We start from the raw sequence: 13,024 nt of genomic DNA, 5'->3' as shown, positions 1-13,024 counted from the left end.
GCTGCTGCAGCCGAGCGTCCATCAAAAGCTTCACCTGCCACAGCGCAGCTTTCAGCACTCTGTCCTCAACCATGAGCAGTCTTCATCCAGCTGCCAGAATAACTCCATCCCTCACCCCAGCCACAGTCAACTTCACCAAGGCAACATCCAACCTCAGTCCACCCAGCACGGATCTGCAGCTTGTTTCATTAACCCCCAACCAAGTCGCTTAGCATCCTGTCACATCAATACAGATCCCAGGCACAGAAGTCCTTTACACACCTCTAACCCAAGCCCCACAAAGCACCCACACAAACCCTCACAGTCTACTCTTCAAACACCTCATCCCAATCTCCAGCACCAGAGAACTGGCCAACCACAACCTCAGATCCACTTTTCTTGCAACAGTGCCCGAAGTGGCTGCAAGGAGGTGGAATTAAAAATGTGAGTATCTTTTTGAATTTTACATTAGAGATCAGACCGTTTTTGTGCACTCACAATTGGAACATCTTGTTATATTAATTCTTATTAAATAAGATATATCTTTATCCCACAGAAACGGATTATTGCAGACCTCATTGGATGTGATGAGCCATTCAAAAATAAATGAAATGCAAGAGTGTGGCAAAGAAGATCCTCTCCCACAGGTGGTGAAGGAAGCACCCCTGACCAATGGACACACTCACCTTGTTAATGGTGCCTTAAAGCCAGAGGACCTCTCCCCTGTTACAGATAAACCCTCTGTTGACAAGAAACTGCCTGAATGCAGAGTCAAGAGTTCAGAGGATAAACCTCAGAGTCATCCAGTGCAGTTTCCGACCAAACATGACCCATATGAGTTTCCCCACAGTCCTCCAAAGCGATCAGACCAGTCTCCTGTCTTTCTGGAGCAATCCAGCTCACAGGAAGCACACGAGCAGAGACCTAAACCCCCACCCCAAACCTACCAGGAGGCTATAAAAGCCACCGAAAACCACCTACTGCTAAAACAGCTCCAGCCATCTTGTCCAGTTGATTCAAATCCTGAAAAGACTCCTCTTTCACCTGCATCTCGCTCTCTCTCACATTCTCCAGTTCGACTGAACGGAAGTCACCACAATGCCTTTTCATCTGACTCAGCCTCGCTAACTCCCACTGAAAAGTCATCATCATCATCATCATCTAAGTCTTCAGTGCATCTGCTGGCACAGACAGGCGATTTGATCTCCGAGTTCTACTCTCACTCACGTTTACACCAGATCTCCACTTGGAGGACTGGCTTTTCTGAGTATGTCAATGAACTGCACAGTAAAAGAAGAGCAGTGGGGGGCACCTCCTTTTCTGGAAAAGACAGACTGAGGAAATCTATTGCCCAGCGCTCTGCAGAGAGTCAAGGTAGGAAAGGAAAGGTTCCTTTGTTGCTTTGCCCTGTAAAATGCAGGCTGCCATTTGTTCTTTCTATCTTTTTTTGTTAAAGAAGGATGTATTTGGATTTTTACCAACTTCTCCAGTGGAAATTCAGACAGAGACATCTCTCATTCTTGCATTGTGTCCCGTTGCTCTCTACTGTAAACTGCCAATAAAGGCAAAATGCTAAAAACATTTAGAACGTTTAGAATATAGGATGTGTCATCGGTAATAAGCAAACCAGTGCTCATAAGGCCTGAACGTTCAAGTTAAAAAAAGATAGAATATCTGTTTCCCTGCTTATTTATGAGACAATACTTGTATGTGTGTGTAGCTCCTGTCAGTTAAACTGGACTTCTGGGGATGCATGAGGCATCATTAGATGTTATGTTCATGTCTATTGTGATTTTGAAAGCTAGTCTGATGATCTGGTATGTATTTATTTGTGTGGTCAGGTACATCGGCCCCCGCAAGTGTTAAATCTTGTATTTTTCACGTGGACATGGACTGTTTCTTTGTGTCTGTGGGGATCCGACATCGGCCGGAGCTCAAAGGTAAGGCTCCTTCTGTCTGTTTAAATTGTGTGCAGTCAGTGTAATGTTCATAGAAAAGACTCGCATAAATCCAGTCAGTGCTCCTGGTTGAGTTAATGGGTTTTCTTGTAGGAAAGCCTGTGGCTGTGACCAGTAACCGTGGAGAGGGCAGAGTGCCCCGGAGGGCTGGGGCCAACCCTCAGCTGGAGCTGCAGTACTACCAGAGGAAACAAACTCATCCTCAGTCTGGTGAGACGGTCATGACCAACCTCAATTTTCACAGACCTTGCTCAGTATATTTTCTGTACATGTCTTACTGTACTGTAACATGCTTGACTAAGTGTATCCTTGGCCTGCCTCTCAGAGAGGGCAGATGAGGATCTATACAGAACTCCTTCACAAGAGAGTCCTGACTCCCATGTTAACGGAGTGGACCAAGATGTTGCTGCTCTCTCAATGGCAGAGATTGCATCCTGCAGTTATGAGGCTAGGTAAGATATAAACACACGCTTATGGCAGCTTTACATTTTTATTAAACAACACAAACATCTGTATTTTGCACTAACTGCTATGTTAATAAATCGTTTGTCTCTCACAGGCAGGCGGGTGTGAGGAATGGGATGTTTTTTGGCAAAGCAAAACAGCTGTGTCCCTCTCTGCAGTCTGTCCCATATGATTTTGAGGCCTATAAAGAGGTGGCTCTCACCATGTATGAGACTCTGGCAGGGTAAGAAGAACTCCCTGGTAATTTTTTATTGTACTCACTTCCTTGTCCTTTACATGCAAAATGACCTAAAGCACACCCTCTCATCTATTGTTCTCTTTAGTTATACCCATGACATTGAGGCTCTGAGCTGTGACGAAGTGCTGATAGACGCTTCTGCCCTGCTAGCGGAGTTGGGCATCAACCCAGAAGATTTGGCCAAAGCGATCAGAGCAGACATCAAGGAGAAAACAAGCTGCTGTGCTTCAGTGGGCATGGGTGAGTCTCTTACTGGATAATAGATCAAGACAGTATTCCTATTTTACAAACTCAGACCAACTGCTCATCTGTTCAGGGTCCAACATCCTCTTGGCTCGGCTGGCGACCCGTAAGGCAAAGCCAGATGGGCAGCACTTCTTAAAGCCGGAAGAAGTGGATGATTTTATTAGGGACCTGCCAGTGACCAGCCTACCAGGTAGATACAGCGCCATCTTCTGGTCATGGTCTTCACTCTACTTTCTTGTGGTAAATGTTTGATTAATTGTTGTTTCTTTTAGGTGTTGGGCCTGTAATGGGCAGAAAGCTGGCTGCTATGGGTGTAAGGTCATGTGGGGACCTCCAACAGGTGTCGCTTTCTCAGCTGCAAAAGAAGTTTGGACCCCGGACCGGACAAACCCTGTTCCGATTCTGCAGGGGGCTAGATGACCGGCCTGTCCGCTACGAGAAGGAAAGGAAGTCTGTCTCAGCCGAGATGAACTACAACATTCGCTTCACTCAGGTTAGGCCTGCTTTCTTTTCTCCTGTGCCATATGTTCTTTCTCATCCTCCCTGCATTTCCCACCTATCTCTCTCTAACCCTCTTGTCCCCCTACTTCTGTGACCAGGTTGATGAGGCAGAGTGTTTCCTGACTAACTTGTCCATGGAGGTGCAGAAACGTTTACAAGAAGCAGGGCTGCGGGGTCGCAGAGTTACCCTTAAGGTCATGGTTCGCAAGGTTGGAGCACCACTGGAACCAGCTAAATACGGTGGTCATGGCATATGTGATAACCTAGCTAGGTAAGAAAGAGCCTGTCATCCCTGTATGCTATGAGTGACTGATAGTGTCCTCTTTCCATTGTTTATCCGTGCCGTCTCTAAACAAATTTTTATCTGTCTCCTGTCAGGACTGTGATGCTCGCCCAATCCACTGACAGTGGTCAGCTAATTGCCGCTGCCGTCATCAAGCTGTTCCATGCCATGAGGTTGCAGGTTCAGGACCTGAGAGGAGTCGGCATCCAGGTTCAGCTTCTTGAAGGAAATCACTCTGTCCACAAGGACTCTACGGGCCCCCGGACCCGCTCCATCAAAGAGATGTTGCTGGACCAGGAATTGGGTGCGAGGTCAAGCAAAAGAGGTTTGTGTAACATTTTTTGTTTCAGTCTATATCTTTTGTTGTCGTCTGTGAAATTAATTTGAGTTCGATGTCAATGTTACAGATGCCACTGATAACAACACACATCAGGAAAAAACTTCCTCAACAACAGCCCCATCATCTGGCTCCTCTCCACATCCTCTGTCCCCTCCCGAGCCAGTCCCAGGGACAAGCAGAGACCAGCAGGCAAGCAGACAAACTCCTAAGCATTCTCGAGCACGTCTCAACTTCAGTATTGAGGTCCCTTCCCCTTCACAGGTGAGGACTTGAAGGAAGTGTATGATTGATTAAATAAGAGCTGAACAATTAAATGTTTTCAACGACTTGTGCTTCTTTATGATACCCAAGGTGGATCGTTCTGTGTTGGAGGCCTTGCCTGCAGAGCTGAGGGAACAAGTGGAGCAGTCGTGGAATAATCGGGATGGGAGACCGAGTCGCCCTCAGTCACCCACTCCACAGCCCTCCGCTCCTCTTCCGCAGCCTCCCCCTCTGAAGTCTCGTCCAACCACTCCTCCTCATCCTCCTACCACTGCTCCTGCACTGTACACTCCACCTGTTGGCACCTTGGTTCTGCAGATTCCAAATCAGCCAGACAGTCCGGGGATTGTACTGGAACTACCAAACTTCTCACAAGTAGGGATGCAACCATTTTAGATTTTGATAAACTGGTCATTTAATTTTACAACACAAAGAAAAAGAAATGTCATGATTAAATGTTTTATTATAGATTTAATTGTATTATCTTCTATAAAGTGGCTGGAGAGTGTTCAACAGAAACTTTAAGGCGATAAAGCAATGTTGTGCTCTTTTGAGTACTTTATAGCCTTTTGGATCATCCATCTATGTAACTATTTCCATCCCCTTATGTGGGCCTGGGTCACAGTGGCAGCAGACCAGGCAGAGTAGCCTCTTTCCAGGTCTCCATTGTGGAGAAGAGGCTTTTTGGCTCAGGTTTTATCTGTTTGGTGACACCTGGAAGTTACATATCCTCCTGGATCCATATGTTTCGTACATGTTTACAATCTATCTATGATTTAGTCATCCTTGTTGTCCATACTGTAATTTTACTATTGGATTAGTCCCTAATAAAGTCCCTAATAATACAAAACTGATTTCATTGTGTGTGACTAGACGTTCAGCTTCACTTAGCCTCTCGGCTTTCTGACTGCAGGTTGATCCAGATGTATTTGCTGCCCTTCCCAAAGAGCTGCAGGAGGAACTGAAGTCTGCCTACAACCGCGTTACAAGTCTCCAGCCCCAGGCAAAACTGTGTAAGTCCTCAGGTGAATTAGTTGCAAAGGAATGCAATTTGCTTTTTATTCTACTATTATCAGCATGCATATTCTGTTTATGTCCTCTTGGTCTCTCAGCAGTGGAGCAGAAGAATCCACTGTTGCAGTTAAAGCAGTCAGGAATTGGCATTGGTAGGGTTAAGAGGCGCTACAAGCGAAAAAATGCTGTGAGCCCAGTTAAAAAAGGTCCTTCTCCTGTCAAGAGGCGCCACACGACAAACAGCCCAGCCAAAACCCTACCACCTACTGTAAAATCACGGGAACCAATGAACATAATAAAGGTAAGCCAATAAACGGTTTCAAACGTAAGAAAACTGTTGTTATGTGAAAGTAGAACATTCATGGCAGTTTGGTACTAATCTTCCCTGCTCACACCTGTTTGCCTGTCACAGACGGAAAACGGTCCCTGCACATCGACCTCAAAACCAGAAATCCCAGAGACTGTGTCCAAATTCATTCCTCGCCCCGCTCCAGCGTTGGCCGGAGCCTGTGACCTGACGGACATTAAAACACTCCTACGGGAGTGGGTCACCACCATAACAGGTATACAGGGAGGAAACAGCTCTGTCAATAGTGCCAGGTCATGCAGTTACCTGTTATCGTTTGTGAGGTTGCAAAAATGCTGTTTTAATCACTTTTTTTTTATTAGAACCCATGGAGGAGGACATCCTGCAAGTGGTTAAATACTGCACTGATCTGATTGACGATAAAGATCTAGAGAAGTTGGATTTAATTATAAAATATATGAAAAGGTAAGAACAGCATGATTCAACCTCCTCCATTCCTCCCTCACTTTTTTTGTTGTTGTCATTAATTCCTTATGCTGCCTGATTCTTTCCCTGCAGGCTTATGCAGCAGTCGGTGGAGTCTGTTTGGAGTATGGCTTTCGACTTCATCCTAGACAACGTGCAGGTGGTTGTGCAGCAGGCTTATGGTAGCACCTTGAAGGTAGCGTGAAGGAGGGGTGACTGTTTTCACTGTGTGTTACCATTACACCACCACTTTTTGTTCTGCTACTTTCACAAGGCCATCTGCAATACTAATTGTGACGAGTAAAGGATTATTTTCCTCCCTCCCAAATGTGATTCCACTGCAGCATCTACCAGAATGTTCTCAGTGGCCTCCTGAGAGTGAGACACAAATTAATGACTTCATACACACACCTCATAGCAGTACTTGATCTTTTAAGGTCCAGTGTGTAACATTTAGGAGCATCTATTGGCAGAAAAAGAATATCATTTTCATAGGTATGATTTTATTTGTGAATAATCACTTGAATTGTTGTGCTTTTGTTACCGTTTTTATCTATAGAGGGAGCAGGTCCTCTTCCACAGAGGCTGCCATGTTGAACCATCATGTTTCTACAGTAGCCCAGAACAGACAAAACAAACACTGGCTCCACACAGGGCCTTTTATGTTTTTTATGAGAGTCACCACCACCATAAGTTCTCCTACACACTTGGAAGGCGGGGGTTGGGTTGCCGGGGTATTTCGATGGTTGAAATCTGCAATAAACCTTTTAGATACCACTGAATCTACACACTGGACCATTTTAAAGGACAAGCAACACTAACTGAAAAGCAGGAAATGTACTTAGAATCTACACACCAAAACCCAGAACAGTGATAATCGTAGCAGCATTTTGCGAACTCATCCGTTTTCATATGGAGTTCTTTTTTAAATAACACTCATATTTGTTTTCAAATGTATGTGGATTTTTATATGAAGATTTTTTGCAGGCAGTGCTTAACTCTTTTGTATACATGCAGTCTAAGCCAGGCCTTAAAGATTTTAAATGTAACTCCTGGTGAGCATTTTCCAGCTGATAAGTTCCCTTATGTGTTGCTAAGGTTTAAATAATGTTACACAGGCACATTTTGAGTTTTATTTTTGATTCATTAAAGCAGTTAAATCAGTCTAGGTTTAAAATAATGACTGTGGTAAACACAATCATGTTTAAACTGATTTTAGAATCAGTTAGTGTTGTAGCACTCCTCAGCCATCAGACTTGAGATAATCCTAGAAATGGAAGGAATAAGATATCTTATTTTTCATCAGTGTTCCTTTGGTGCTCCATGCCACTTGTTACTGACCTGACAAAAAAGCAAGCAAAACATAGTTTGCTGCATACAGTTGTATCTTTTTCTTGTTTCTCGCAAAAAAGTGCCAAACCCTGTTATTATAGTGTGTAAATAATGTTTTTAAAGACACTTGTTAAAGGTTTTAAAAGAAAATATGTACGTGGAGGGTTTACCTCTTGTATTGTTTACATGTAGTGAATTCTTAGTAACTGTCTTTAAATTGTAAATCTTTTCACTCTTTAATTGTTTGTAAGTGTCCCAACATGGAAATCAGAAGGTGGCCAAAGCACTTCACATGAGGTTAACTGTTGATTCTCAGTAGCACTCTGATTTAGGAGGATGCTGAAGGGGGGTTATGTCAATCAATAAGTAGCCTATGCATATCTTTTCTTTCACTACAAAGTGAGATGTCCCTTCAAGATAATGTAACATTTCATACAACCTTTGTATCTGGAGTAAATCTTTGTTTCCAGCCCAGTTACCAGTTTCACAAATCAGAATATTTAAATAATGCTGGATTAACTCTGAAACTCATTGTATGTACTTGTGTACATACTGTACATTGGAGACCTTTGTATGGCTTGTGTCTACATTATTTTATTTCTGTGAAGTTAACTTTTATGGTTGGCGATTAGAAGTACTCGGCAGATGCGGCTGGCTGGCTGGCTTGTGATCTCATCATGCAAGACGTTATGTGTGTGGTTTAAAAAGTTTGTTTAAAACAGTCGCTCTATATGCAAACCAAATCCATCTGTCCTTTTTTAACTTGTTGAAATGAATGTAATTCAGAATGTGCAAGTCTCCACTCACTTTCAAGATGTTTGCTTCTCTTCACCTGTCATATCTTGCCAGAAGTTATAATTGGCCAGTCTTGACTTCTCTAAACTGGCTTGTGCCTGAAGACCTGAAGCTGTGAACTTGTTTGTAAGTTTTCTAAATCTTGGTAATAAACTGTAAACTCTGTATTAACTTACTTGTCTTTGTGGGTTTTTTTTAAATTAACAGCCTGACTAGCTGAAGGGTGACAGTCAAGTTAATGTTGGCTATGAAAATAATCTGGTATATTACAAGCTGGAAATGGTGAAGGATGTCTGATCTATACTGTGTCCCTGATTTTAAAGTGAGGAGCAGATAAAGTAGTATTTAATACTTAACTTTTTTTTTTTTTTTTTTTGTGTGTGAAGGCATGACATCCACTAACACATTAACATACATAACATACTAAAATATTCCATATTTCATATATCGCAGCAAAACTAGTCATTGTCTTAATCATATGTATAATGTAAAAGTTAATATTTTACAATATATTTTTATGGTTGTTATTTTTGTAATATCTTTATAATGAAATAGACAAAAATGTGTATCAATAATAATGATTACGTTTTTGTTTTCATTATATATATTTATATATTTATATATTATTCATAATATTTTGATATCGCGAGCTCAGCCTGCTGTGACGTCACATCCGCTGCCAAGCGTTTTTTGCGTTTCGCGCACGAGCTGAGGTATCGGTGAGCACCTGCATCAGGTAACCCTGGCGTTGGACCGCAGTGTGGTTGTGAATGAGGCTGTTTTAACTTGAACGCCACACATCAACATCGATAATGAATATTTATTTATGTTGGTGCGACTGTTACCATAGCAGCGCTAATGCTAGCTAGCTTAGCATGCTAACGTTAGCGCTCGTGTTGTCTAGAGTTCTCCTTGATTTCTGGAAACAGTTAAAGTTAGTTACCTAACGTTAGCTATATTTCTGGATCCATTGCCGTCTAATAATGTACATGTTTAGGGGAAATGTCGAAGAAATAGACAACCATAATAACAAAGTACGTACACAGCTAAACTAACGTTAGCTAACAACCGGCGAAAACAAGGTGTGCCCAGTGGTTAGCATGGCTTTGTCTCGAGTTTAACAAAGCTGCTCAGTCTCAAAGCTTTCTGTGTCATGTTTCCTCTCAATGACAGTAAGTTGCTGCGTTGCTCATGTTAGGGCAACCATGCATTGGCACATTGCTAAATCCAATGCAGTCTAATGTGTCAACGCTGCATCAACTCTTACCTTCGTGATGGTTCAGCTTTGGTTGAAGCTGGCTTTGAGGAAAGTGTCTAATATTTTGTCCTCTTCATTTGTGATCAATGAGGTTAGACTTAGAGGCACGTGTAACACAATACAATTTAATATCATCAGAAACTGCAGCCTCCAAAATGACCATAATCGGTCAACAACTCCCTAAAAATGTAAACAAAGGCTGAACATTATAACCTTTATGGGTGATGCTGGACTGCAGACTGCAGTAGTTTCAGCCAGGAGCATCTAATGAACTGAGAGTACAGTTTACATTGCATTAATGTGCATTTTCATAGTAAAAAATACTTAGTTTTTTCCCTTATGCCACTGTTATCATTCTAGCATTTATAGAGAGGAAATATTTCAGCTGGTGTATTTATTAACTTGTGTGTGGTGTCATTGCTCGGCTTACATTATCTGTTTTCTTACGTTCTCAGATTCAGAGAGAGTGTCACACAGTTCAGGCAACCATGGCCAACCAATCATTGGATATCCTAGCAAAGGTTTTGGAGCAGTCAGCCAAGCTGGTGGAGGAGAAGGTGGATGCACAGTTGAGCAAACTGAATGAAATGGATGAAGATGACTTGGAAAGACTGAAGGAGCGGCGATTAGAGGCTCTTAAAAAAGCCCAGAAACAGAAGCAAGTATGTGGGATGTTTTCTTTGAACTGTTTTATACTCATTGTCTGATGAAGTGGATTGTTGTAATTGTACTGTTTTACTGCATAAGTAAATTCCAGTTACTTTTATTTACTGCCAAAATATATTTAACTTATGTATCCATGCCACTGCTTTAACCGGTATGTATCGCCAAGCCTGCTATGGGAAGTGATCATAAAATAGAACATTTCTTAGAGGTGTTTTGTTATGAGACTTCCTCAGAGGTCCACAATAAGTCGACAGAATTCAAAATCAGGCTGAGATTGTTGGACAATCTTAGTCAGATCAATGTCTGTTTTGTTTGTTTTAACAAAATATATTCATATAGCAATATAATTAGATGGTTTTTTTCAGCTGCTTTAGTCACAGGGCCCTTCTGAAATACAGACTGTATCCTTTTACAGTTGGTGTAAGAATACCGGACAAGAAAAGTAATTGAATTTTATATTTTATTTTGTACATCAGGAATCCAAGTAGATTTTTCATCGGGAAAATGGGTTGCTACTGTTCGAAATCAGCCAACAAAAGACGCTGCATGTTCTCATTGTGATTGAATGTAAAAGCCAGTTCTACTACTTTTTTCTTTCATTGTTCATCTACTCAACTGAGTTCTCTCTTTTTTTAAGGAGTGGTTGTCTAAAGGCCATGGAGAGTACAGAGAAGTCTCAAGTGAGAAAGACTTTTTCGGCGAGGTCAAGGAGAGCAAGAATGTTGTCTGCCACTTCTACAAAAATTCAACCTTCAGGTAAGTCCATGCTATTGTTTGTTTGAATTTATAAAGACCCTAAGTGACGGAGCAAGAGGTTTACGATTAAAACAATTTAACCTAGGATGAAAAAGACGACTTGATAAGTCAGACAGAAAGAACCTTAACAGTATTGATCATTAAGCTTCTCAAATGTGTGTTTTTATTTCTACTGGTTGTTTAACTGTGTCAGACAAGACAAGTAATCAGTTTGGGCTCTGGGATGTTTTTCACTCTTTTCTAAAATGTTCGATGTAAAATTATAAATCTAAAAAGCAATCAGTAATGGTAATAATCTGTAGTTGCAGCGCTAATGTTTCAGAACCAATAACCATGTTATTTCCAGGACTCAGGGCAATACCTTAAAAGCACAGCTTTTAGTTTATGTTGGATAGAAGTTTTGTTTGTTTTTTCATTTTAGTTGGTAGAGTACTTTCTCATCAGGCTGCTGAACTTCTCGTTTTGTCCTCCATCCCCTACGTACAGATGTAAGATCGTCGACAAACACTTGGCCATCCTGGCAAAGAAACATGTTGAGACCAAGTTCATCAAACTGAATGTGGAAAAGGCTCCATTTCTGACAGAGAGGCTGAGGATCAAGGTTATTCCTACGTTGGCTCTGCTATTAGACGGAAAAACAAAGGACTATGTGGTTGGATTCACTGACCTGGGAAACACAGATGACTTTCCCACAGAGATGCTTGAGTGGAGACTCGGCTGTGCAGATGTTATTAACTACAGGTGAGACATGCGTAGCTACAGACTCTCAGTAATGTGCTGATAAAAACATTAGTTATGTCGGCCTCATTTTAACAACACAATCGTTTAATTTATCACTTTGTTTGTCCCCTGTTGTAGTGGCAACCCGATGGAGCCTCCTACAACGACGCAGAGGTCAGGCACAAAGTTCACAAAGGTGGAGAAGAAAACCATCAGAGGGCGAGGTTACGACTCAGATTCTGATTCTGGAGATGACTGAAAAGTGCTGACAGTCTGGTTTTCTCTTTAAGGGCTACCTCATTTAAAAAAAAAAAATGTCATGCAGCCCGCTTTAATTTTTCTCTTTTTCTCTAAGTGACTTACCCATTCATTATCAGTTTCTCATATTTTATTGTACCATATCTCAAATCAAATTATTTCCTAAAAGCTGTGAGAATTTGTGTTGCAGCCTTATTTAATAAACTGCCTGCTATATTTTATATTTCAATAATTAATCCAAAAACAAAGAAACATACCGTACAGATGAGCCATTGCACCAGTAATGTATCAACTGGCTCGTAGCGTTATTGTGTTTGTGAGTTTTTCTCTAAACCCTCTCATTTAGGTAGCTCTTGTTTATTTCATGCATTTCCTCTTCACCTTGTTCGTCCGATGTTAGAAAAACTCTGATGCATGAGTGCCAAGATCATCTTTTAGTATCAGAATACATTTTTACATGACATTTCCTTGTAGTAAGAGTTTGACTTAACTAATGCAGACTTAATAAAAAGTATAAAAAGAATTTAAAAATGTGTGTTCCTGGGATTTTTGTATAGCTACTCTATAAAGTTAGGGTTCCTGTGAGAGTTTTAATCACTAGTAAGAAAACCAAACACTGGAACGTACAGTTCCCATAATGCAATGTTACAAGCCTTCTCCCCTGGAAAACACTTGCAGGCTTGCATCATATACACTTTGAAAAGCTATGTAAGACTAAAGAGAAATCCAAATTGCATAATTGATGTAAGTGACAATATTAAAGGCCCTGCTCTGCTCAGATTAAAGTTGGCTGGGAGTTATGTGAGGTCACCAAACTCTACCAGTAAGAATAATAGGTGTCACTCATAGACAGCCTGTATGGTCAAACTCCCAAATCCAAACTAGACTATAAAACTGACTTTTAAGTGTCGAGTTGAAACGCGCTGTTCTCCTACAATGCAGCAATGTGAGCTTCTTACAGCTAGATACAATTCAATTGTTTTGTGGATGGTGGTGAAACAACTACAGAAACACGTTTGGTTGTCTCTGCAGTTTCATCGGCAGTGTCAGTCGCAGTTAGATATCTTGATTGATTGCTCTGTGCACACATTGCATCATTTCCAGTTAGTATACAACTTTATTTACTTACAGCATGCATTGGGCCAGCCACACAGCAAGAATGTTCTGGGGCCTTTCTGTGTG

General features: G+C 41.5%; 2 protein-coding genes across 4 annotated transcripts in view; both read left to right on the top strand.

The window, feature by feature from the left end:
* rev1 (REV1 DNA directed polymerase) overlaps positions 1-8,355 on the top strand; it is a 10,947-nt gene extending 2,592 nt beyond the window's left edge. Inside the window, exons 5-22 of one of the 2 annotated variants that reach the window (XM_051404230.1) lie at positions 1-423; positions 536-1,353; positions 1,821-1,919; positions 2,031-2,147; positions 2,263-2,389; positions 2,497-2,625; positions 2,726-2,880; positions 2,957-3,076; positions 3,159-3,379; positions 3,486-3,658; positions 3,766-3,995; positions 4,078-4,271; positions 4,362-4,646; positions 5,185-5,284; positions 5,387-5,586; positions 5,698-5,848; positions 5,955-6,057; positions 6,151-8,355. The exon at positions 1-423 is cut by the window's left edge and continues 120 nt beyond it. In XM_051404230.1, coding sequence (XP_051260190.1) covers positions 1-423; positions 536-1,353; positions 1,821-1,919; positions 2,031-2,147; positions 2,263-2,389; positions 2,497-2,625; positions 2,726-2,880; positions 2,957-3,076; positions 3,159-3,379; positions 3,486-3,658; positions 3,766-3,995; positions 4,078-4,271; positions 4,362-4,646; positions 5,185-5,284; positions 5,387-5,586; positions 5,698-5,848; positions 5,955-6,057; positions 6,151-6,262 — 3,757 coding nt within the window. In that variant the 3' untranslated portion in view covers positions 6,263-8,355. Of the gene's footprint in view, positions 424-535; positions 1,354-1,820; positions 1,920-2,030; positions 2,148-2,262; positions 2,390-2,496; positions 2,626-2,725; positions 2,881-2,956; positions 3,077-3,158; positions 3,380-3,485; positions 3,659-3,765; positions 3,996-4,077; positions 4,272-4,361; positions 4,647-5,184; positions 5,285-5,383; positions 5,587-5,697; positions 5,849-5,954; positions 6,058-6,150 lie in introns of both variants that reach the window. The other variant, XM_051404229.1, reaches the window with a different exon arrangement.
* A 479-nt stretch (positions 8,356-8,834) lies between these two features.
* txndc9 (thioredoxin domain containing 9) lies at positions 8,835-12,373 on the top strand. Of its 2 annotated transcripts, none has more exons than XM_051404206.1 (5): positions 8,835-8,920; positions 9,898-10,104; positions 10,746-10,864; positions 11,351-11,605; positions 11,723-12,373. In XM_051404206.1, the coding sequence occupies exons 2-5, from the start codon at positions 9,931-9,933 to the stop codon at positions 11,841-11,843; spliced, it is 669 nt and encodes a 222-aa protein (XP_051260166.1). In that variant the 5' UTR covers positions 8,835-8,920; positions 9,898-9,930; the 3' UTR covers positions 11,844-12,373. The 2 variants fall into 2 exon arrangements, with proteins under 2 accessions (XP_051260166.1, XP_051260164.1); XM_051404204.1 differs by lacking the exon at positions 8,835-8,920 and adding an exon at positions 9,069-9,218.
* Positions 12,374-13,024: the final 651 nt, after the last annotated feature.

The sequence above is a fragment of the Dicentrarchus labrax genome, unplaced genomic scaffold, assembly GCF_905237075.1.
Source record: "Dicentrarchus labrax unplaced genomic scaffold, dlabrax2021, whole genome shotgun sequence".
NCBI classification, from domain to species: domain Eukaryota; kingdom Metazoa; phylum Chordata; class Actinopteri; family Moronidae; genus Dicentrarchus; species Dicentrarchus labrax.
This window is presented reverse-complemented; position numbering and strand designations above follow the sequence as displayed.